The 22834-nt window shown below is 34.1% G+C and overlaps 1 protein-coding gene across 1 annotated transcript; it reads left to right on the forward strand.

The window, feature by feature from the left end:
• Positions 1-353: 353 nt before the first annotated feature.
• LOC120189927 lies at positions 354-10542 on the forward strand. The gene is made up of 5 exons (XM_039193052.1): positions 354-533; positions 630-805; positions 3767-3871; positions 9672-9763; positions 10151-10542. The coding sequence occupies exons 1-5, from the start codon at positions 354-356 to the stop codon at positions 10540-10542; spliced, it is 945 nt and encodes a 314-aa protein (XP_039048983.1).
• Positions 10543-22834: the final 12292 nt, after the last annotated feature.

Consider the following 22834-nt stretch of genomic DNA (forward strand, 5'->3'; position numbering starts at 1 on the left):
AATCAATAACATGTTAGTCTTAAGCGTATTATTATTGTCCATGCCTATATTAATACTTGACTAGGGATCTTTTAATAATAACAATTATGTCATTAAATGGACTTTATTATCTTTCAGTTTATGTTAAACACATACATATAACTGAAAATAATATTGGCAATGCCTTTATTCAATAAAATCGGTAAATAAATGTATTATTACAATCATCATATGATTGGTCTTTGGGCATACTCTAACATTTTGCACATTAGGGGATGCCAGTGCATGAGTTTGGAGCTTTTATGCAAGCTCTTGACTCGATTCTGACCTGATTTCAACCTCATCCGCCTCCCGCTACTCCTCCAGTACCGAGGATGTTGATCTTAAAAGAGCTAAAGAGTTTAGGAGCTCCCGAATTCCGTGGAGAAAAGGATGAAGGTCCTATGGAGACTGACTTATGGCTAAATGATGTAATGATAATATTTGAAAGTCTTCACTACTCGGATTCAGAGAAGCTGGGTGGAATTGTATCGTTGCTAAGGGGATCAGCTCGAGTGTGGTGGTCAAATACTATAATGTATGCATCATTGAAACAATTAACCTAGCAGTTCTTCAAGGAATAATTTAACAATAAGTATATTGCTGAGCAGTTCAGACGAGCGATGCTAATAAAGTTCCTTAATCTGAAACAAAGCAACCGAGCAGTACATGAGTACAAGGCTGAGTATAATAAGTTGAGTAGTTTTGCTGCTGAGGTGGTTCCCAATGACAAGACTCGACGGGATCAGTTTATTGAGAGATTGAGGCAAAAGTTGAAAGAGATGATGTTGGCTTTGAGTTTTCCTAGCTTGCAAGAAGTTATAAACCAAACCAAGGCTATTGAAAGATCTCAAGAGAAGACATTAAAAGAGGGGCAGAGTTTGTAGATGGGGAAAAGGGTTGGAATACCTTCAACTCCCCATCACATTAAGAGAGGAAAGGGCTCGAGTTGCTGATATACTGACAGAGATGGTTCTGCTGTAGCTTCACAGAAAAGAAAACAGTCCCAGTCTTTTGGTACTAGCTCGGATAGAGCAGTTGGAGAAAGAAATTTATGTCAGACATGTGGTATAGTGCACCAGGGAGTATGCAGACTTCTTAGTGGAGCTTGTTTCTAATGTGGCGAGACTGGTCACTTTCCTCGAAACTATTGTAAGAGATTTGGGGACCATTCGTCGTAATCTAAAAGATCTGTGGAAGTCTATTATAGAAGCAGATGAAGGGGTAGATCCAGGGGACAAGCGGAATCAATGAAGCTCCAAGAAACTCAAGGAGTCACCAGTATTTATAACATTAAGACCAATATTTAGTGAAATGATAGTGGTAAACCCTATGGGTTATAGTACAAAGGTATCGCGAGTATGTAGAAAATGCCCAATAAAGATTCAAGGGATTGTGTTTCCGACAAACTTAATGGAGTTATTTTTTGATGAATTTGAAATCATTTTGTGCATGGATTGGTTGTCTCCATGTCATGGTGGGCCGTTTGTCACCAAAAGCGATTATTTCTGAAAGATATGGAAGGCTAAAAAATAGTAGTGATCGGCGAAAAAAGCGAAATCACCATTCAATGTGATATCAACCATGACAGTAAGGAAAATGATGTCAAAGGGGTGTATAGCTTTCCTAGCTAATGTGTTAGATACTCAAATACTGGAAGCGAGATTAAATGATATCCCAACAGTTAAGGAGTTTTCAGAGGTTTTTCCGGAAGAATTATCGGGTTTACCTCCAGACCATGAAGTAGAATTCATGATTGAGATTTACCCTGGTATCGAACCTGTTTCTATGGCTCCATATTAAATGGCTCCAATAGAGTTAAGAGAGTTAAAAACCCAATTGCAAAAGCTACTCGATAAGGGAATTATGAGACCTAGTGTTTCTCCTTGGGGAGCACCTGTGCTCTTTGTGAAAAGGAATGATAGGTCTATGCGATTATGCATCGACTACCATCAGTTAAACAAAGTAACGATAAAGAATAAGTATCCTCTTATGAGGATTGTTGATTTATTCGATCAATTGAAAGGCGTAACAATGGTTTCTAAGATAGACCTGAGGTCAGGATACCACCAATTAAAGATCAAAGAGGTTGATATTTCTAAAACATCTTTTCGGACTCGATATGGAAATTACGAATTTGTGGTGATGCCTTTTGGATTGACTAATGCTCATGCAACATTTATGGACTTGATGAACCGAGTATTCCAACCTTACTTGGATCAATTCCTGGTGGTATTTATAGATGATATTTTGGTGTATTCCAAGTCAAGAGAGGAACATGATGCCTATCTTCGAGTGGTTCTTCAGATAGTTCGAGAAAAGAAGCTGAATGCTAAATTGTCCAAGTGTGAATTTTGCTTAGTTGAAATTGCTTTTCTTGGTCATGTAGTCTCTGCAGAAGGCATAAGTGTTGATCCTAAAAAGATTCAAGAAATAGTGGATTGGCAACCCCCCAAAGAATGTTCCTGAAATTTGAAGTTTCTTGGGGCTTGCTGGTTACTACAAATAATTCATGAAGAACTTCTCAATGTTAGCTTCGCCGTTAACTAAATTTTTACGAAATGATTGCCTTTTGTTTGGTCAGGGAAATGTCAAGAAAGTTGTGAAAGGCTAAAATGAATTGTAACAGAAGCCTCAATACTTGTACAACCTGAATCGAGTAAATATTATGTAGTCTTTAGTGATGCATCCCATAATGGGTTGGGATGTGTGCTTATAGATGATGGAAAAATCGTGGCTTATACCTTAAGACAGTTAAAAACCCACAAGAGAAATTACCCGACACATAACTTGGAATTGGCAGCGGTTGTGTTTGCTTTGAAAATTTGGCGTCATTATCTGTACGAGGAACGATGCCATATTTATACGGATCATAAAAGTTTAAAGTACATGCTGACTCAAAAAGAGATGAATTTGAGGCAGAGAAGATGAATTGATCTTTTAAAAGATTATGAAATGATCATTGACTATCATCCTAGAAAGACTAATGTGGGAGCAAATGAACTAGCCGAAAAACTTTTGTTCATTAAGGGCCTTAGATGTGCGTATGTCCTTAAAAAAAGATGATGTGTTGATTGCTGAACTTAAGTTGAAGCTGATTCTTTTAGATCGAGTAAAAGAGTTGCAAGGCCAAGAAGACAAATGCTTGGCGAGAAGGGCGCAAGTTGAAAAAGAAGAGGTCAAAGACTTCGAAATGAGGACTGATGGATGTTTATATTATCATGGCAGACTTTGCATTCTCGATATTGATGAATTGAAGAAAAATATTGTTTTTGAGGCACGCTATAGTTATTTGACAATGCATCCAGGTGGAAATAAAATGTGTCAGGATATAAAAAATCAATATTGGTGGCCTGGTATGAAAATAGTTGTATCAGAGTTTGTTGGGAGATGCTTGACATATCAGCAAGTGAAATCTGAACACCAAGTGTCATCTGGATTGCTAGAACCGATATCCATTCCTGAGTGGAAATGGGAATGAGTTACAATGGATTTTGTTTCGGGGCTACCTTTGTCACCAGGTAAAAAAAGACTCGATATGGGTAATTGTAGATAGATTGACCAAGACAACTCACTTTATTTCAATTCGGGTAGATTACTCTATGGATAAATATGCAAAGTTGTATGTAAAAGAAATAGTTTGACTACATGGAGTGCCAATACCGATAGTGTCCGATCGAGACCCAAGGTTTACTTCAAGATTATAGAATTCCTTGCATGAGGCATTAGGTTCTCGATTGAATTTCAGGACAGCTTTTCATCTGCAGATAGACGGGAAGTCAGAACAAACTATTCAGATATTGGAGGATTTGCTAAAGGCACGTGTGATTGAGTTTAAAGGATCATGGGAAAGGTATTTACCTTTATCTAAATTTACTTATAAAGAAAATTACCAATCGAGTATTAAGATGGTCCTGTATGAGGCTTTGTATGGGAGTAAGTGCAAAACACCATTAAATTGGTTTGAGCTAAATGATCGAGACATAGTTGGCCCGGATTTGATGAAAGAAATGGAGGAGAAAGTGAAAATTATTCATGATAATTTAAAGATAACATCTGATCCATAAAAATTTTATGTTGATTTGAAAAAAAAGAAATTGAATTTCAAGTGGGAGACAAGGTATTTATGAAAGTATCGCCTTGGAAGAAAGTATTGCAGGTTGGGTGCAAAGGAAAGCTGAGTCCAATATTTATTGGACTTTATGAGATCTTGAAAAGGGCCGAAATAGTAGCATTTCAGTTAACTTTACCTCCTGATATGGACAAGATCCACAATATCTTTCACGTGTCGATGCTCCGAAGGTACCGATCAGATCCATCCCACATTATCACACTAGAGGAAATAAAGATCCGACCAGATTTAACTTATGAGGAAGAACCGGTGTGGATCTTGGCTAGAGAAAACAAGGAATTGCGTAATAAGAAGTTTCCTTTAGTTAAAGTGCTCTGGCAGAATCATAAGGCGGAAGAAGCTACTTGGGAAAGAGAGGAGGACATGAGGAAGCAGTATCCACACTTCTTCGTTTCAGGTACTTTTTTTAAATTCGAGGATGAATTTTTATTAAGGGGAGAATTGTAATACCCTAAATAGTAGGTCAGTGACTATTTTAAAAGGATTTATTTTTTGGAGGACTGAATTAAATAAATGGTAACGTATAAGAAATGATTCAAGTAAGACCGAATAGTAAGAATGGAAAAATGAAAGGGCTTTTTGGTCCTTTAGAGGGAAATGAATTTAAAATTCATTTCTATTAGGGATTAAGAATAGGGAAAAAAGGGAAAGTGGAAATCAAACTAAGTCATCCACACTTCTTCTTATTCCCGTGTTCAGGTGTTCTCATTCATAGCCAAAGGTAAGCTTCATCTAACTAGTTTTTCTTTTCTTTTTTTGTTTATTATTGAAACCTTGAGTGTTATAGATGTTTAAGGAAGAATTAAAACTAAGAGATGAATGTTTTATTTGTGATTGAAGAAAATGAGTTTTTGAATGATATGTTGGAATATGAGTTTTTATTGAGGTTTATTAGTATATTTAACTTGTCAAGGAAGTAAATAATAGATGATAAGAATTGGATGGGATTAAAAACATGTTAGAAAAAGTGGTATGATTCTTGGTTGGAGATGTTCTTTGGAGATTTTAGATGCTATAAGAAGCTAAATGAAGGAAAGTTAGTTAAGATAAGTAAAGAAGAGTTATATAGTATTGTTGGAGGTAAAAGTAAGGGAATTTGACCAAATTTGGGTAAACATTGAGTTGCAAAATGGAAAATCTGGGTAAGGGTATCGGTATTGATAGAAAAGTACCGATATTATAGTTTTAAATTTGTACAAATACGATGAACAATATCGATACTGATGCAATTAGTATAGATACTGATGTGGGTATCGATACTAAAAGAAAGGTATCGATACCATGGATTCCAGAATGCAAAAATGGTATCGATACTGAAAGGGAGTATCAGTACCATAGTATAGAAGTATCAATACCAAGGTAGGGGTACCGATATTATTGAGCCTGTAATTGTAAGATAGGCTGAAATTGTAATAAAAATTGAAAATAATAGTACTTTTGAGTATTATTAAAGTATAAATGTTAGAGCGTATACTAACATTTGTTTGGTATGTGTACAAAATAGATGCTTGTGTAAGTCATAACCAAGCACGAGTTAAGCAAGAAAAAGGGCAAGGACAAAGTTGCCGAGTAGTTGAACATCCCTACAATATACTAGGGAGGCATATCTGGTGAGTGCATCTATTGTAATTATATGGGATGAGGGAGACTCACCATGAGTCAACTCTAATGTTTTAATTTAATGTTGATTTTATTGTATTTTATAGATGTTTATAATGAGTATGAAATAGATATTATGAACAATTGTTAGAGTAGGAATTTCTTTAAAATGAAAGGTTAAATGCCTAACTGTGGATTTGGCAGAAAGGTTCCAATAATGCAAGTTAGATGAAAGGTTAAATGCCTAACTGTTAATTTGGACGAAATGTGCCAATAATGGAAGTTAGATGAAAGGTTAAATGCCTAACTGTGCATTTGGCAGAAAGGTGCCAATAATGCAAGTTAGATGAAATGTTAAATGCCTAACTGTACATTTGGCAGAAAGGTGCCACTAATGAAAGTTAGATGAAAAATAGTGTATTTCGGCATAAACGATGCCCCTTATTGGTTTAACTAAAAAGATTGTAAAGGGTTTTCACGAAGTATATAAATTACCTCGGTGTTGATTATCATGACATGATTATGAATAAATTGTATTTCATTTACAATATTATGCCTTACTAAGTAAATACTTGACAGGAATGTGCCAATAATGCAAGTTAGATGGAAAGTTAAATGCCTAACTGTGCATTTGGCAAAAAGGTGCCAATAATGCAAGTTAAATGAAAGGTTAAATGCCTAACTGTGCATTTGGAAGAAATGTGCCAATAATACAAGTTAGATGAAAGGTTAAATGCCTAATTGTACATTTGGTAGAAAGGTGCCAATAATGCAAGTTAGATGAAAAGTTATATGCCTAACTGTGCATTTGGTAGAAAGGTGCCAAAAATGCAGGTTAGATGAAAGGTTAAATGCATAATTGTGTATTTGGTAGAAAGGTGCCACTAATGCAAGTTAGATGAAAAATAGTGTATTTCGACATAAACGGTGCCCCTTATTGGTTTATCTAAAAAGATTGTAAAGGGTTTTCACGAAGTATATGAATTACCTCGGTGTTGATAGTCATCACATTATTATGAATAAATTGTATTTCATTTACAATATTATGCCTTACTAAGTAAATACTTAATGTGTGTTGATTTTGTGCGTAGGTAAAAGTCAAAGAGTAGCCGAGTAAGGAGTGCAGTAGTAATAACTATCATCAATTGATGGTTGACTCGTCAGTAATAGTAGGACAATCATGTTTATTTTGAAACTTAGTTGGCATGTAATCGAATTTAAGAAAAATGTTTTGTAATGGTTTTAAAGTGATAGTTTTTAGTAATATATTTCAATGAATGTTTTATTATTGTATCAAAATGTTTGGTTTTAAATTCGAAACAAAAATTTTAGTGGTGTTAAAAATGAGTAAATGTTTTTATAAGTCATGTGACACTTATGACTTGTGTACGGAAAAATATACTGGAAATGGGTGTTACAATTATTAAGTATGAAATTCAATAATTCCAAAATGATATCGATATTGAAGGGGGTATCGGTACCATAGAAGAGAAGTATCGGTATTGTAGGAGGGGTATCGATATTATTGCGTCTAAAATTTAAGTGAGAGTTTTAGTTTCATTTTTGTATATGCTAATTGGTTATACGTTAATGTTAAGGTTGTATTGATATTGGATATATCTACCTGTAGATTTGGATCAGAAGCGTATCGATCAAAGCGATAGAGCAAAGAGATTTAGCGAAAGCTAAAAGGGATTCGCTTAGAATTTACGTGAGGCAAAGATGAGTGCAACTAAATTGTTTTATATTGGATTTGAAGATGACTTGTGATAAGCCAACCTCGAAGTTATCGATCAAAAACTGTTTATTTATTTTATTATGTTTATCTCAAGTGTATTTTGAAAGCATTGTTTTGATCTTTATGTATATGATTATGTTTTATATGATATTCTTCTATAAGGATATGTGCTAAACAAAACTGTTCTATGTGAAAGTGCCTCCTGAATTTACTCTATACGAATAAGACACACTTAAAATAATGAAAAGAAAAATAATTATAAAGTTAAATCCCAATGTATATGTATGAGAATTAGAGGTATAATTACCATGCCAAGAGTCGAGGGTTCTACGCGGTCCTTCGGGACCATTCTATGTGGTCTCAGGACATATTCTATGCGGTCATTCGAGACAAATTCTACATGGCACTTTGGTGCAATTTATATGAGTAGTGGTGACTACATTAGTGCACAACCTTAATTTACTCTAATACCTTGAGTTCTCAATATTATGTATTGTGCTAAATTAATAAAAGGATACAAATTGAACAACGAGTAACCTTATATGTTTTATCATAAAATATATCCTGATTTCAGTATGAAATGTTTTATATGAATTGAATGAGAAATGGGTTTTAAATGTTTTCTTTTATGATCATTATTACCTTACTATGTCAACGACTTAACTTGTGAATGTTTCACATATAGGTTCAAAGAAAGACGAGGATTAAGGCTAGAGGAGGACAACATACTCCGGTAGAAGATCAGATCAAAACAATTTGAAATGTAGGTTCTTGTTAATATTTTGGTGATTTTGTTGGCATATATTACCAAGTTTTAAATTGTAATGTTCTGATCCATTTTTAAACATACTATGTTGTATTTATGTAAATTATTAAGTATTAAATTTCCAATGTGATTGTGACTTTTCAATATTTACTTTAATATAAGGGTTTTGTCACTTTAATTCAAATAAAAGATTAAATTTTCAATTACTTTTCAAGAGTCAAAGTTTTGAAAAGTTAATGTGACACCTCTAATTCATATCCAGGTCAGATATAGGTGGGGGTGTTATATTTATTGATATCAAAGCCATAGTTTAACTGATTTTAAGTTCGAAATAAAGTCGTTTTTGTTTTAAAAAGTGTACATGCCAACTAAAAGTTAAATATCTCTGATCTGATAAGGTAATTAGTATGATGTCCTTACTAATAGAATAGTGATTATATCTTAATACATGTCGGATTTTGAGGGCTACCGAAGTGAAGAGGGACATGAAGGAAGTAGTAATTCACCTACCCCAATTAAGCAAGAAGAGGAGCAGATGTCTCAGGGAGTGCCTGTACAAGACCAGAGATTGTTTTTTAGGACGTTGGATGAAATTTTAACGTGTTTCCAACCGTCTATTCCCCATCTCCTAAAATGAATGTAGCTAAAGAGTTGAAGAGTTTAGGAGCATTTGAGTTTAGAGGAGAAGCTGAGGAAGGTCCTGTTTTTGCAGACCTTTGGTTAAATGATGTGAAGATAATGCTAAACCGTCTCCATTGTTCTGGAATGGAGAAACTATATGGAGTAATCACATTGCTATGAGGACAAGCACGAATATGGTGGACTATTGTGATAATGAGAGCACTTAGAGATCAAGTGATGTGGCTATTCTTTTTGGAAGAGTTCAAGAATAAGTATATCCGTGATCAGTTCATACGTTAAATAAAGCAAGAATTCATGAGTTTGAAGTAAGGGAATCACACTGTGTATGAGTACGAGTGCGAGTTTAACAAGCTGAGTAGATTTATAGCGGAGTTGGTCCCTACGAAAAAGGATTCTTGTGACTGGTTTGTAGGAGATTTACACTCCAGATTGAAGTAGATACTATTAGCATTGAATCTTTCTACCTTTCAAGAGGCGGTAAATTGGGTTAAATCCTTAGAGTGAGCTCATAATGAAAGATTTGGGGAGCAAAAGACGTAGTGGAACAAGAGAGCTGGTGCCTCGTCAAGTGCATCACAATTAAAGAAAGGTCAAGGTTCGGGTTTTCGACCTCAATCAAGATCTGAATTAGCTGCATCTTCAGGTAGAGGGTCTAATCTTAGAAGAGCTAGGCAGACTCAATTAGTGGAATTAGGAGCGGGAAAGTCAATTCAATGTCAATATTTTAGCAAACAACATAGTGACATTTTTCAAATGGTCTCCGGAGCATGTTTTAGATGTGGTGACACCCGATATTTTATCCGGGATTGCCCATTAATGACTGGAGAGCTTGCACAGTCTGAGAGATATGTTACTGTACCACAGAAAGGTAGAGGACGAGGTAGAGGAATAAATCAGTCTGAGTCGACCAATTAACCTGAAATACGCTCGACTGTTAGGGTCTATAATCGTAAGACTAATGAAGATCGCGATGATCCAGAGATCATTATAGGTAGTTTTCAGTTATTTGATAAATCTATTTTTGTTTTGATTGATCTAGGATGAACCTATTCTTATATCTTTAATAAGTTGGTAAGAGAATTGAAAATACAATTAGAAGATATAAGTAATGATGTGATCGTGGCTAACCCATTAGGGCATAGTGCTCGAGTGAATCAGTTGTGTCGAGGGTGTCCTATAAGGATTTAGGGAATTGAATTCCCTGCTAATATGATGGAACTACCCTTTGACGAGTTTGAAATTATTTTGGGAATAGACTGGTTGTATCGTTACCATACCAATATAGACTGTCGATTGAAACGAGTAGTTTTGAGAAGTTCTAATGGATCAGAAGTAGTGGTGGTCAGTGAAAGAATTAATCGATTAGCTAATGTAATATTTGTGATGTCGGCTAAGAAGTTAATGTTACAAGGATGTCAAGCTTTCATTGCCAATATGATCGATACTCGATTCAAGGAGAGAGGACTGGAGGACATTTTGTCGGTCAGAGAATTTCCAGATGTATTTCCAGCTGAGTTGCCGGGAGTACCTCCAGATAGGGAGGTCGAGTTTCAAATTGAGGTATTGCCTAGAACGACACCAATTTCGGTGGCTCCATATAGAATAGCCCCAAAGGAACTGAGTGAGTTAAAGACTCAGTTGCAATAGTTATTGGATAAAGGATTCATCAGACCTAGCGTGTCACCTTGGGGTGCTCCAGTGCTGTTTTTAAAGAAGAAAGATGGTTCGATGTACCCATGTATTGATTATTGACAACAAAACAAGGTGACCATAAAGAGCAAATATCCTCTTCCAAGAATTGATGATTTATTTGACCAACTCAAGGGAGCTGCAATGTTTTCCAAAATCGATTTACGCTCAGGGTATCATCAGTTGAAGGGTATCATCAGTTGAATTTTCAAGAGAAGGACATTTCAAATATGGCTTTTAGGACTATATATGATCATTATGAATTCATAGTTATTCCGTTTGGGTTAACTAATACACTTGCCTCATTTATGGACCTCATGAATAGAGTGTTTCAGCCCTATCTTGATCAGTTCGTGGTCGATTTTATTGATGATATCTTGGTGTATTCAAAGACAAATGAAGAACATGACGTAAACCTTAGAGTGATTCTTCAAACACTTTGAGACAAGAAACATTATGCTAAATTGTCTATGTGTGAGTTTTGGTTAACTGAAGTAGCATTCCTTGGACATGTAATATCGGTAAAGGGGATTCGGGTAGATCCTCTGAAGATAAAAGATATATTAGATTGGGAAATTCCAAAGAATGTGTTAGAAGTTCAAATTTTCCTAGGTCTTGCAGGTTATTATCGAAGGTTCGTTAAGAAGTTCTCGATGATATCTTTTCCATTGACTAAGGTTCTAAGGAAATATGTGTCTTTTGCTTGGACTTGAATGTCAAAAGAGTTTTGAAGAGTTGAAGCAAATTATGACGGAAGATCCGGTATTGGTCCAACCAGAATTTGACAAGGATTATGTGGTTTACAATGACACATCCTATAATGTCTTGGGATGTGTATTGATACAAGAAGGTAAAGTGGTGGCATATGCATCGAGGTAATTAAAATCGTATGAGAAAAACTATTTGACGCATTACTTAGAGATGGCTACAGTAGTGTTTGCTCTGAAGATATGGTGTCACTACTTATATGGTGAGCATTGCTACATCTATACGGATCATAAGTGTTTGAAGTATTTAATGACTCAAAAAGAGCTAAACTTGAGACAACGAAGATGGATTGAGCTTTTCAAGGATTATGATGTGGTAATTGATTTTCACCCCGGGAAAACAAATGTGGTAGCTGATGCTCTGATTCAGAAGACGTTCTCAGCTTTGTGAGCATTAGATGCAAGATTGTTAATAAATGGAGATGGTATATTACTTATGAAGTTAAAGCTTAAGCTGACGTTACTGGATCGAATTAAAGATTTACGAGGTAAAGATGATAAGTATTTGAAAAGAATGGAGTAAGTGAAAAATGAAGAGAATAAGGAATTTGAAGTTAAGCTCGATGGCAATCTGTATTGTTGTGAGAGGCTTGCTATTCCAGATAATGAGGAGTTGAAAAATGACATGTTGTCAGAAGCTCATTATAGTTTGTTTACTATGCACCCAGGCAGAAGCAAGATGTATATGGATCTAAAAGGTGTTATTGGTGGCCATGAATGAAAAGAAGGATCACAAAATTTGTGTCCAAGTGTTTGATGCGTCATTAAGTAAAAGCTAAACATCAGGTTCCTTCGGGATTGCTGCTACCAATCTCCATTCCTCAGTGGAAATGAGAGAATGTTACGATGGACTTTATAATAGGGTTACCCTTCACCTAGAAAAAAAGAGACTCAATTTGGGTGATAGTTGACCGATTGACTAAGACAACACATTTCATTCCCATCCGAGCTGATTTCTCTATGGACAAGTATGCTAAATTGTATATCAAAGAGATTGTTTGACTTCATGGTGTGCCTGCTTCGATAGTATCTGACCGAGAACCACGATTTACTTCAAAATTTTAAAAGACTTTACATGGAGCTTTAGAGAGGACTCAGTTGAACTTTAGTAAAACTTTTCACCCTTAGACAGATGGACAATCTGAGTGGACTATCGAAATCCTGGAAGATATACTAAGGGCACGTGTTATCAAGTTTAAAGGATCTTGGGAGAAGTATTTTTCTCTTGCATAATTTTCCTACAACAACTGCTACTAGTCGAGCATTAAGATGGCTCCCTATTAAGCTTTATACAGGAGAAAGTTTCATACACAACTGAATTGGTACAAGCTTATGGATAGGGACGTTCTTGGTCCTGACTTGATTAAGGAGTTAGAAGAAAATGTTCAAGTTATTCAGCATAATATCAAGGTGGCAGCTGATAGACAGAAGTCATATGCTGATATAAAGAGAAAAGAGAACGAGTTCAAAATTGGAGATAAAGTATTTTTTAAAGTCTCTCATTGGAAGAAAGTGTTACGTTTTGGCCAGAAAGGAAAACTTATCCCTAGATTCATTAGCCCATATGAGATTGTTAAGAGAGTGGGACCAGTAGCATATCACTTAGCTTTGCCACTGGAAATGGAAAAGATTCATAATGTTTTCCATGTTTCCATGCTTAGAAGATATTGATCTGATCCTTCTCATATCATTACACTAGAAGAGATTGAAATTCAACCAGATTTGACTTATGAAGAAGAACAGTGAAAATTTTAGGTCATGAAGTTAAGGAACTTAGGAACCATAAAATTTTGTTAGTCAAAGTTTTATGGAGGAAACACAAAGTAGAGGAAGCAACATGGGAGCATGAGGATGATATGTATAGACAATTTCCTCACTTCTTTGTGCAGAGAAAATTTGAGGACGAGTTTTCTTAAGGGGAGATTTGTAACACCCCAAACATCAGGCTAGTGACTAAAGTGTAAGATTTTAAAACTTTGTGATTAGTTTTGATAAATTGAAAGGTTCAGGGAGTTAATTGGAATTTTTTTGTATAGGATTGATTAGAAAAGATTGAAAGATGGAAAGGCATAATGGTCTTTAGACAAGAAATGAATTTAAAATTCATTCTTAATGTATTATATATATGTGAAGAAAAAAAAGAAAGTCTAGAATTCTCTCTTCATCTTTTCTCCCTCATTTCCACAGTGAGCTTCTTGGCTAAGGTAAGAAATCTTTAAGTTAGTTATTTCTTGTAATTTTATATGATTTTTGATTCTTGGGGTATTATCGAAGCTTGAGAAAGCTTAAACAGAAGTATAATTTAAAAGATTGATAAGTTATTGGTGATTGAGTAAAGAGGGGTTTTGAGAGAATTGATGAGAAATGATTAGTAAATGGATTTTGAAATTATATTTGACTTGTCATAAGTTAGAATAAGAAGATTAAGGTGTAGGAAAAGGATTTGGGATATGTTGAATAATTGGTATGATTTTTAGTTTCAAGTGTTCTAGTGGGATTTTGGATGTTTAGGAGTGTTAAATTGATAAAGTTTGTTTTGATAAGTGTAGTTAATTCTAAAGGCATGAATGAAGATAAAAGTGAGAGATTTAGGTGAATTTGGTTAAAAAATTGAAGTAAACTAAATGAAATATGGGCAAGGGTATCGGTATTGGAAGAGCAGTATTGACACTATAATGTTAAATCGAAGGAAATAAGTTGATTATGATGAACAATATTGGTACTGATTGAATTAGTATCGATACTGAAGTGGGTATCGATACCAAGAGTAAAGTATCAGTACTATTATTAAGTATGAAATTCCAGAATGCCAAAATGGTATCGATACTGAAGGGGATATCGGTACCACAGAAGAGAAGTATCGATATTGTAGGAGGGGTATCGATACTATTGTGTCTGAAATTTAAGTGAGAGTTTTAGTTTTGTTTTTGTAAATGCTAATTGGTTATTCATTAATGTAAAGTTGGTATTGATATTGGATATATCTACGTGTAGATTTGGATCAGAAGCGTATCTATCAAAGCGATAAAGCAAAGAGATTTAGCGAAAACTAAAAGAGATTCGTTTAGAATTTACGTGAGGCAAAGATGAGTGCAACTAAATTGTTTTATATTGGATTTGTGGACGGCTTGCGATAAGCCAACCTCGAAGTTTTCGATCGAAAACTGTTTATTTATTTTATACAAGATTTTATTATGTTTATCTCAAGTGTATTTTCAAAGCATTATTTTGATCTTTATGTATATGATTATGTTTTATATGATATTCTTCTATTAGGAAATGTGCTAAAGAAAAATGTTATATGTGAAAGTGCCTATGTGAATTTATTCTATGCGAATAAGACACACTTAAAATAATAAAAAGAAAAATAATTATACAGTTAAAGCCCAAGGTATATGTATGAGAATTAGAGGTATAATTGGCAATCCAAGAGTCGAGGGTTCTACGCGGTCCTTCAGGACAAATCTATGTGGTCCTTTGGGACATTTCTACGTGGTCCTTCGATACAAATTCTACGCGGTCCTTCGGAAAAAATTCTAAGTGGTACTTCGGTGCAATTTATATGAGCAGTGGTGACTGCATTAGTGCACAACCTCAATGTACTCTAATAACTTGAGTTCTCAGTATTATGCATTGGGCAAAATTAATAAAAGGATACAAATTTAACAATGAGTAACCTTCTATGTTTTATCATAAAATATATCATGATTTCAGTATGAAATGTTTTAATGAATTGAATGAGAAATGTATTTTAAATGTTTTCTTTTATGATCATTATTACCTTACTAAGTCAACGACTTAGCGTGTGAATGTTTCACACGTAGGTTTAAAGAAAGACGAGGATTAAGGCTAGAGGAGGACAACATACTCCGATAGAAGATCAGATCAAAACAATTTGAAATGTAGGTTCTTATTATTATTTTGGTGATTTTGTTGGCATGTATTACCGAGTTTTAAATTGTAATGCTCTGATCCATTTTGTAAACATATTGTGTTGTATTTATGTAAATTATTAAGTATTAAATTTCCAATATGATAGTGAGTTTTCAATATTTACTTAAATTTAAGGGTTTCACCACTTTAATACAAATAAATGATTAAATTTTCAATTACCATTCAAGAGTCAAAGTTTTGAAAAGTTAATGTGACACCTCTGATTCGTATCCAGGTCAGATACGGGTTGGGGTGTTAGAGTTGTCGGGAATTGAGATGTTGTCGAATGAATTGTCAAGAAAAATCAATTCTTCTAGATGCTCTACAGAGTTTTAGTTCTTTCCTCTAATTATGTCTAGCAGAAGACCTAATGATAAACATGTCACGACGATACATGTTTGCGTGAACCCTTGAATGAATATCACCTATTAAGCCACTCCTTTTAATCACCTAAAATCCTTCCTCATATCTAAGAGAAATTAATTTTCACTAACTTTTGAATAATGAAAAATTGTATTCAAATAATTTCTTTGGTGAACTTAGCTCTTTCAATTCTAAGTAAATATGAGAATTCAACATTTATGTCTAAAATACTTAACTCACAATGAAATATAATTATTGAATAACCATCTAAAAGGCTTAAAACTCCATGAAAAAAATATCATTTGTTCATAACAACAAAAATCCAACAACCCTAGCCAAATAAAATCAGTTCATGGTAAATTATTCAAAAATACAACATAAATTATCATATAAAATTAAGAGAATAGAGAGAAAATGAGAGTGAAGATTCAATGTGATTATCCTTCGTGGTCTCTTGTCAAGACTGAGTAGTGTGCCTTGCCAAGCCTCCGTCTATAACTTAATGTAGTGAATGCTCATCTTCAACCTTCTTGTGGTGGCTGCCCCTCATGATGGGGAAAAGAATGGAATTAGCGTTTCTCCCTTGCTTCTAATTGATAAATGCTTTATTTAGTTATTATTTTGCTTTTGAATTACTCCGTAATCATTGGTTTTTGTGGCTTATTTGTTCATTTTGATTCATTTTCTGTGCAGGATGCTAGATTTTGGAAATTGCACTAAAAGGACAGAATTCTACAGTTTTTTATTTTCGGAATCAAAGCTGGATTAGTGGGCATGACTTTGGGCATGAAACATCTGATGAGGCGATGACGTCAGTACCTTCTAGATGGTCTAGTCAGATCTTCTAGAAGAATGAATGGATCAGTCCCAGGTTTCTATAAATTAGATTTGAATTAAACTCATGTTTTAGGATATTATTTTAAATATTATATTATATTATATCTTTGTTTTAGTTATTTTAGTTTAAATAGTTTTAATTATTTTAATTAGAATTTATTTTCTTTATTTTAGGATTATCTTTACCTTGTTTTTAGGATTTTGAAGGCTATAAATACCCTCTCAGGGTAAGCCTAGAAACATATCTCTCAACAACTAAGAATTTACTCTTCTTATTCTCTCTAGCTTTATCAAATTCTCTCTTTTATTTCCTTTCAAGTTTTTGATTTTTTTAATTTTATTTTAAAGGTTGGTTTTCAAATATGCTAAGAATGACTTTTGGCATGCTTAGCTAATTTTATTTTAAGCCGAAGGCTAAAGCGAAGGCTCAATTCCAAACGTGAGAATTGTAAGGAACTTAAATCACTTCGAATTTTTCTCCGTGTTTTTGGGCTTATTTTCAAATCAAAATGATTTCATGTGAACACACTTAGCAAATTTGTTTGTTAAGAGGAAACTGAGATCAGAATCAATTATTGTTGAAACAACATAATATGAGTCGACAACTTTTTAAACTTCAACATTTTAAAGATCTACAACATTGTTGTTGCTTAGACCAACTCACAAACCGAAATTTAAGAGTGCACTTGGATATTCGATATACAAAGCATATTTACAAGGAATTGTCCTTGTAGAGAAGTAGCCGACGTGAATCTTGAAGTAAAAATCTATTTCGATGATTCGATGAATTTGAGGCAAAGCTGAAGCCTGAGGCTGTTTTTACTAAAAGTTTTCTTTATCTCAGTTTATTTTCTTTATTTATTTGTTTATTTAATATTTATCTCAATTTATTTCTTTAAACAAATTAAAAACTCCCCCATTTTATCGTTATCATTATCTTATAATTATTATTTATTATTTTATCCTTATTTTCAATTTTAAACGATTTATATTTAATTATTTATTTAATAATTTTATTCTTATCTTTTTATCTTTATCTGAAATTCTATCTTCTTCTAAATAAAAAAGTCCACTAAATCAGAAACACAAGAGTTCCTATGGATCGACCCTGGTTCTCTATTCTACTCTCACTTTTTACTTATTAAAAAGCCGAAATTATTTAATAGAAAAATGACAATTATCAAATTGACACCGTTGCTGGGAACTAACGACAAGTACTAATAGCAAAATTATTTGCTAAGAGGAAACTGAGATCGGAATAAGTTCTTGTTGAAACAACATAATCTGAGTCGGCAACTTTTTGAACTTCAACATTTTAAAGATCTACAACATTGTTGTTGCTTAGATCAAATCACAAACCGAAATTTAAGAGTGCACTTAGATATTCTATATACAAAGGATAGTCACAAGGAATTGTCTTTGTAGACAAGTAGACGACGTGAATCTTGAAGTAAAAATCTATTTCGATGATCCGATGAATTTGAGGCAAAGCTAAAGCCTGAGACTGTTTTTACTATAAGTTTTCTTTATCTCAGTTTATTTATTTTATTTATTTGTTTATTTAATCTTTATCTCATTTTATTTCTTTAAACAATTTAAAAACTCCCCCATTTTATCTTTATCATTATCTTATAATTATTATTTATTATTTTATCCTTATCTTCTATATTAAATGATTTATATTTCATTATTTAATTTATTATTTTATTCTTATCTTTTTATCTTTATCTGAAATTCTATCTTCTTCTAAATCAAAAAGTTGCACTAAATCAGAAACACTAGAGTCCCTGTGGATCGACCCTATTTCTCTATTATACTCTCACTTTTTACTTATTAAGAAGTCGAAATTATTTAATAGAAAAACGAATATGATCAAATTAGTGGCTGGAAACTAACAGCAAATACTGATTTATTTTTCTTTGTTTTTGATTTATGACCAGAAGAAACTCGGGTAAATTAGTAGATCTTGACCCAGAGATCGAAGCATGAGCATGAAGAATCCACGCACAAACGCTTCGAGAAAAAAAGAAAGAGACAAGAAGAGCATAATTCAGAAAGAAATCAAATCCGGAAACAAACTTTGAAGTAGACACATATCATGAAGATCAAATCTCGATGGCAGAAGAAGAAGACCAAACGATCCGAGAGCTAGCCGCAGCTCCTGTCACTCATACACAATTATGCATCACTTTTCCTAATGGAAGGACTCCATTTCAATTAAAGATGAGACTTATTCATATTCTTTCTACTTTCCACGGCTTTCCAACTAAAGATCCACACAAACACATGTTGGAGTTCCACGTGGTTTGTACTAGCATAAAACCACAGGGAGTTACCGAAGATCAAATTAAATTGAGAGCTTTCCCTTTCTCTTTAGCCGACTTGGCTAAAGATTGATTATTTTATTTACCTCCGAATTTAGTTAATTCATGGGCTGACATGATTTGAATTTTTCTTGACAGGTTCTTCCCAGCGGCTAAAGCAAGCGAGTTATGAAGGAGCATTCTTTCCATTCGGTAAAAGACTGAAGAAAGTCTTTATGACTTTTGGGAATGATTTAAAAAGCTTTGCGCAAGTTGTCCGCAACACGAATTAAGTGAGCAAACGTTACTTCAATACTTTTATGAAGGTCTTTTGCCATTGGACATGAAAATGGTAGATTCTTCCAGAGGAGGAGCATTAGTTAACATGACCCCAACAACAGCGAAAGAATTAATTTCAACCATGGTAGCCAACTCTCAACAGTTTTCAAGTGAACCCAGTCGACAGGTTCACGAGATAAGTACATTTTCCCTTGAAAATATGTTAGATAAATTAACTGAAGTAGTTAATTCACTTGTTTCAGGAAAATTTGGGGTAACAAGAGCATGTGGGATATGCATGGAGCTAGACCAACCTATGAACTACTGCCCGATGATACAAGAAGGAGGCAATGCAGAAATCAATGTCGTAGGAAACTTTCCAGGTCCTCCACAAAGACCATACAACCCATATAGCAATACTTATAATATAGGATGACGAGACCACCCAAATTTCAATTATGCGACGAATAAAAGGCCAACTCATCAATCAATACCTCATTCTCAACAACAAATGCAAACGCCATAATTGGAGGAAATCATATAAAAATTAGTAATTTCACAAGAAAAGCTGGTTATATCCCATGAAAAATTGGTTGCATCCCAAGAAAAGCTGGTTGCATCCCATGAAAAATTCAAAAGCCGAACCGAGACACATTTTCAAGAGTTGGATAACCAAGTGAGCCGACTGGCTCAAACTATGGGGAAATTGGAATCACAAGAAAGACTACCTTCTCAAACGGAGCTAAATCCGAGAGAGAGTGTTAGTGTCATCATACTCTGAAGTGGAACAATCATCTCACCTGAAGTTCTAGAAGAAAAAGTTGCACATCACAAAGAATAGGAAGAAACACCACCTCCAGAAATACAAGGTACATCTGACGCACATCCTCCTTCTTCTTCTCATGAAATCGCACCACCCTTCCCATCAAGATTGTTAAAGCCTGATAAAAGAGCTGAAGAAAGAGAGATCTTAGAGGTGTTTTGAAAATTTCAAGTTAACATACCTCTTCTTGAAGTAATTTGACAAGTACCGAGGTATGTTCGATTTTTAAAGGAGTTTTGCACTACAAAAAGGAATTAACGGGGCACGAAAAGGTAAATTTAAGAGAACATGTTTTTGTAATTTTTCAACAAATGCTCCCACCAAAGATGAAGGATCAAGGTATGTTCGCCATACCTTGTAAAATAGGTAATTTTTAAAATTAAACGTCCAATGTGTGACTTAGGGGCTTCAATCAATGTTATGCTATTTTCTATTTATAAAATGATTACTACCGAGGCTTTGAAGGAAATAGGAGTAACCATACAGTTGGTTGATCGGTCTGTGATCTATCCAGTGAGAATGATGGAAAATGTCTTAGTGAAGGTCGATGTATTATTTTTTCCTACATATTTCTATGTCATTGACATGGAACATGATAGGTCGGATTCTTATTTCGAAGTACTCTTAGGTCGACCCTTCCTAAGCACCGCAAATATAAAGATCGATGTTAAAATTGGTATACTGACAATGGAATTTGATGGTGAGATCGTTGAATTTGATGTTTACAAAGCAATGAAATACCCGAATCGAGTTAAAAAATTAATTCTATTGATATTCTAGATCCTTTAATTGATGAAAATATTGAATCTAGTTTTTCTTATAATCTTTCCAGGGATCTTGAACTTTGCCACAAAGAGGAAAAAAATAAAGTTTAAAAATATTTATTCAATCAATTCTGATTTATTTTTACCTTCCTCTAAAACTAAAATTTTACCTTCTTTTGTAGGCACCTGAAGTAGAATTAAAGTAGTTACCGAAACATTTGAAATATGCCTCTTTAGGCGAAAATAGAACATTATTGATGATCATCTCAAGTAAATTATTCGAAGGAGAAGAGGAAGTTTTGGTAACGGTGTTGCGTTTGCATAAAGAAGCCATAAGATGAACCATTACCGACATTAAAGGATTAAGTCCCTCGACTTGCATGCACAAGATCAAAATCGAAGAAAGAGCAAAGCCATCAAGAGAAGGACAACGCCGATTAAATCCACCGATGATGGAAGTAGTAAAGAAGGAAATTCAGAAACTCTTTGATGCTGACGTAATCTATATGATATCTGATAGTAACTGGGTAAGTTCGATTCATGTGGTTCCTAAGAAAACGAGAGTCACAGTGGTCGAAAATCAAGAAGGGGAGTTAGTACCAACAAGAGTTCAAAATGGATGACGAGTTTGTATTGATTACAGTAAGTTGAACTCTCTTACTCAAAAAGATCATTTTCCTCTTCCCTTTATAGACCAAATGATTGAAAGATTAGCTGGGAAAACTCATTATTGTTGCCTTGATGGGTTTTCAAGTTTTTTCCAAATCCCAATAGTGCCCGAGGATCAAGAAAAAGCAATTTTTAGTTGTTCCTTTGGTACATTTGCATATAGAAGAATGCCTTTTGGTGTTTGTAAGACGCTGGCCACCTTCCAAAGATGCATGTTGAGTATATTTTTTAACTATGTTGAGAAAGGCATCAAAGTCTTTATGGTTGACTTCACAGATTATGGTAATATTTTAGTGAATGTCTTGATAATTTAACTAATGTTCTTAAAAGATGCTTAGAGTACAACCTTGTTTTAAATTATGAAAAATTACATTTTATGGTTGATAAAGGGTTAATTTTAGGTCATACTGTTTCCTCAAAAGGGATTATGGTTGATAAAGCTAAAACATATATTATACGCTCACTTTCTTACCCCACAACTGTGAGGGAAATTCGTTCTTTTATTGGCCATGCAGGATTTTATCGCAGGTTTATTAAAGACGTTTTGAAGATAACACAACCTTAATGTAATCCTCTCCAAAAGAATCAAGACTTTAATTTTGATTCCAAATGCAAGGAGTCTTTCAATTCATTAAAGGAAAAGCTTATTTCAGCTCCAATTGTTTAGCCACCAGACTGGAATTACCCCTTTGAACTTATGTGTGACGATCGGATACTAGCGTTGGAGCCGTTCTCAACCAAAAAATAGGGAAAAAGCCATATGTCATAGTCTATGCGTCCTGAACTTTGGATTTGGCTCAGAAAAATTATTCAACTACAAAAACAGTACTCTTTGCTATAATTTTTTCTTTAGAAAAATTTAGATCTTATTTGCTTGGCACTAAAATTACTATTTTTTTCTGATCATGCAACTTTAAGATATTTAATGAGAAAAAAGGAAGAAAAACCGAGGCTTATCCGATGGATCCTTCTTTTACATGAATTTAACTTGGAAATCCAATACTAAAAGGGATGCAAAAATCTGGTAGCATATCACTTGAGTCGAATTCTCCTTTCCACATCAGACCCATCGCTTAGAGAAGAATTTCCTGAAGAAAAACTGATGGTGGCACAAAGCATAACTCCATGGATTGCGGATATGGTTAATCATTTGGCCATAAGTTACCATTAGATTTATCGAGAGCTGAAATTAATCAAATTAAGAGAGAATCCCGATATTATATTTGGGACGATCCTTAATTATGGAAGCACTGCTCAGATCAAGTAATTCGGCGATGTATTATAGAAAATGAGGTAAATTCAATTTTACAATTTTGTCACTCTTACTCTTGTGGTGGTCATTTTGGGCCAAAACATACAACTCATAAAATTCTTGAATGTGGTTTCTTTTGGCCTAACATCTTTCGAGACTTTTATCTATTTTGTAAAACTTGTGAAAGATGTCAACGTACATGTAATTTAAGTCGTAGGAATGAAATGCCTCTTACTTCTATACAAGTTTGTGAATTTTTT

Source organism: Hibiscus syriacus, unplaced genomic scaffold (assembly GCF_006381635.1).
Source record: "Hibiscus syriacus cultivar Baekdansim isolate YM2019G1 unplaced genomic scaffold, ASM638163v2 tig00116961_pilon, whole genome shotgun sequence".
Taxonomy (NCBI): Eukaryota; Viridiplantae; Streptophyta; class Magnoliopsida; order Malvales; family Malvaceae; genus Hibiscus; species Hibiscus syriacus.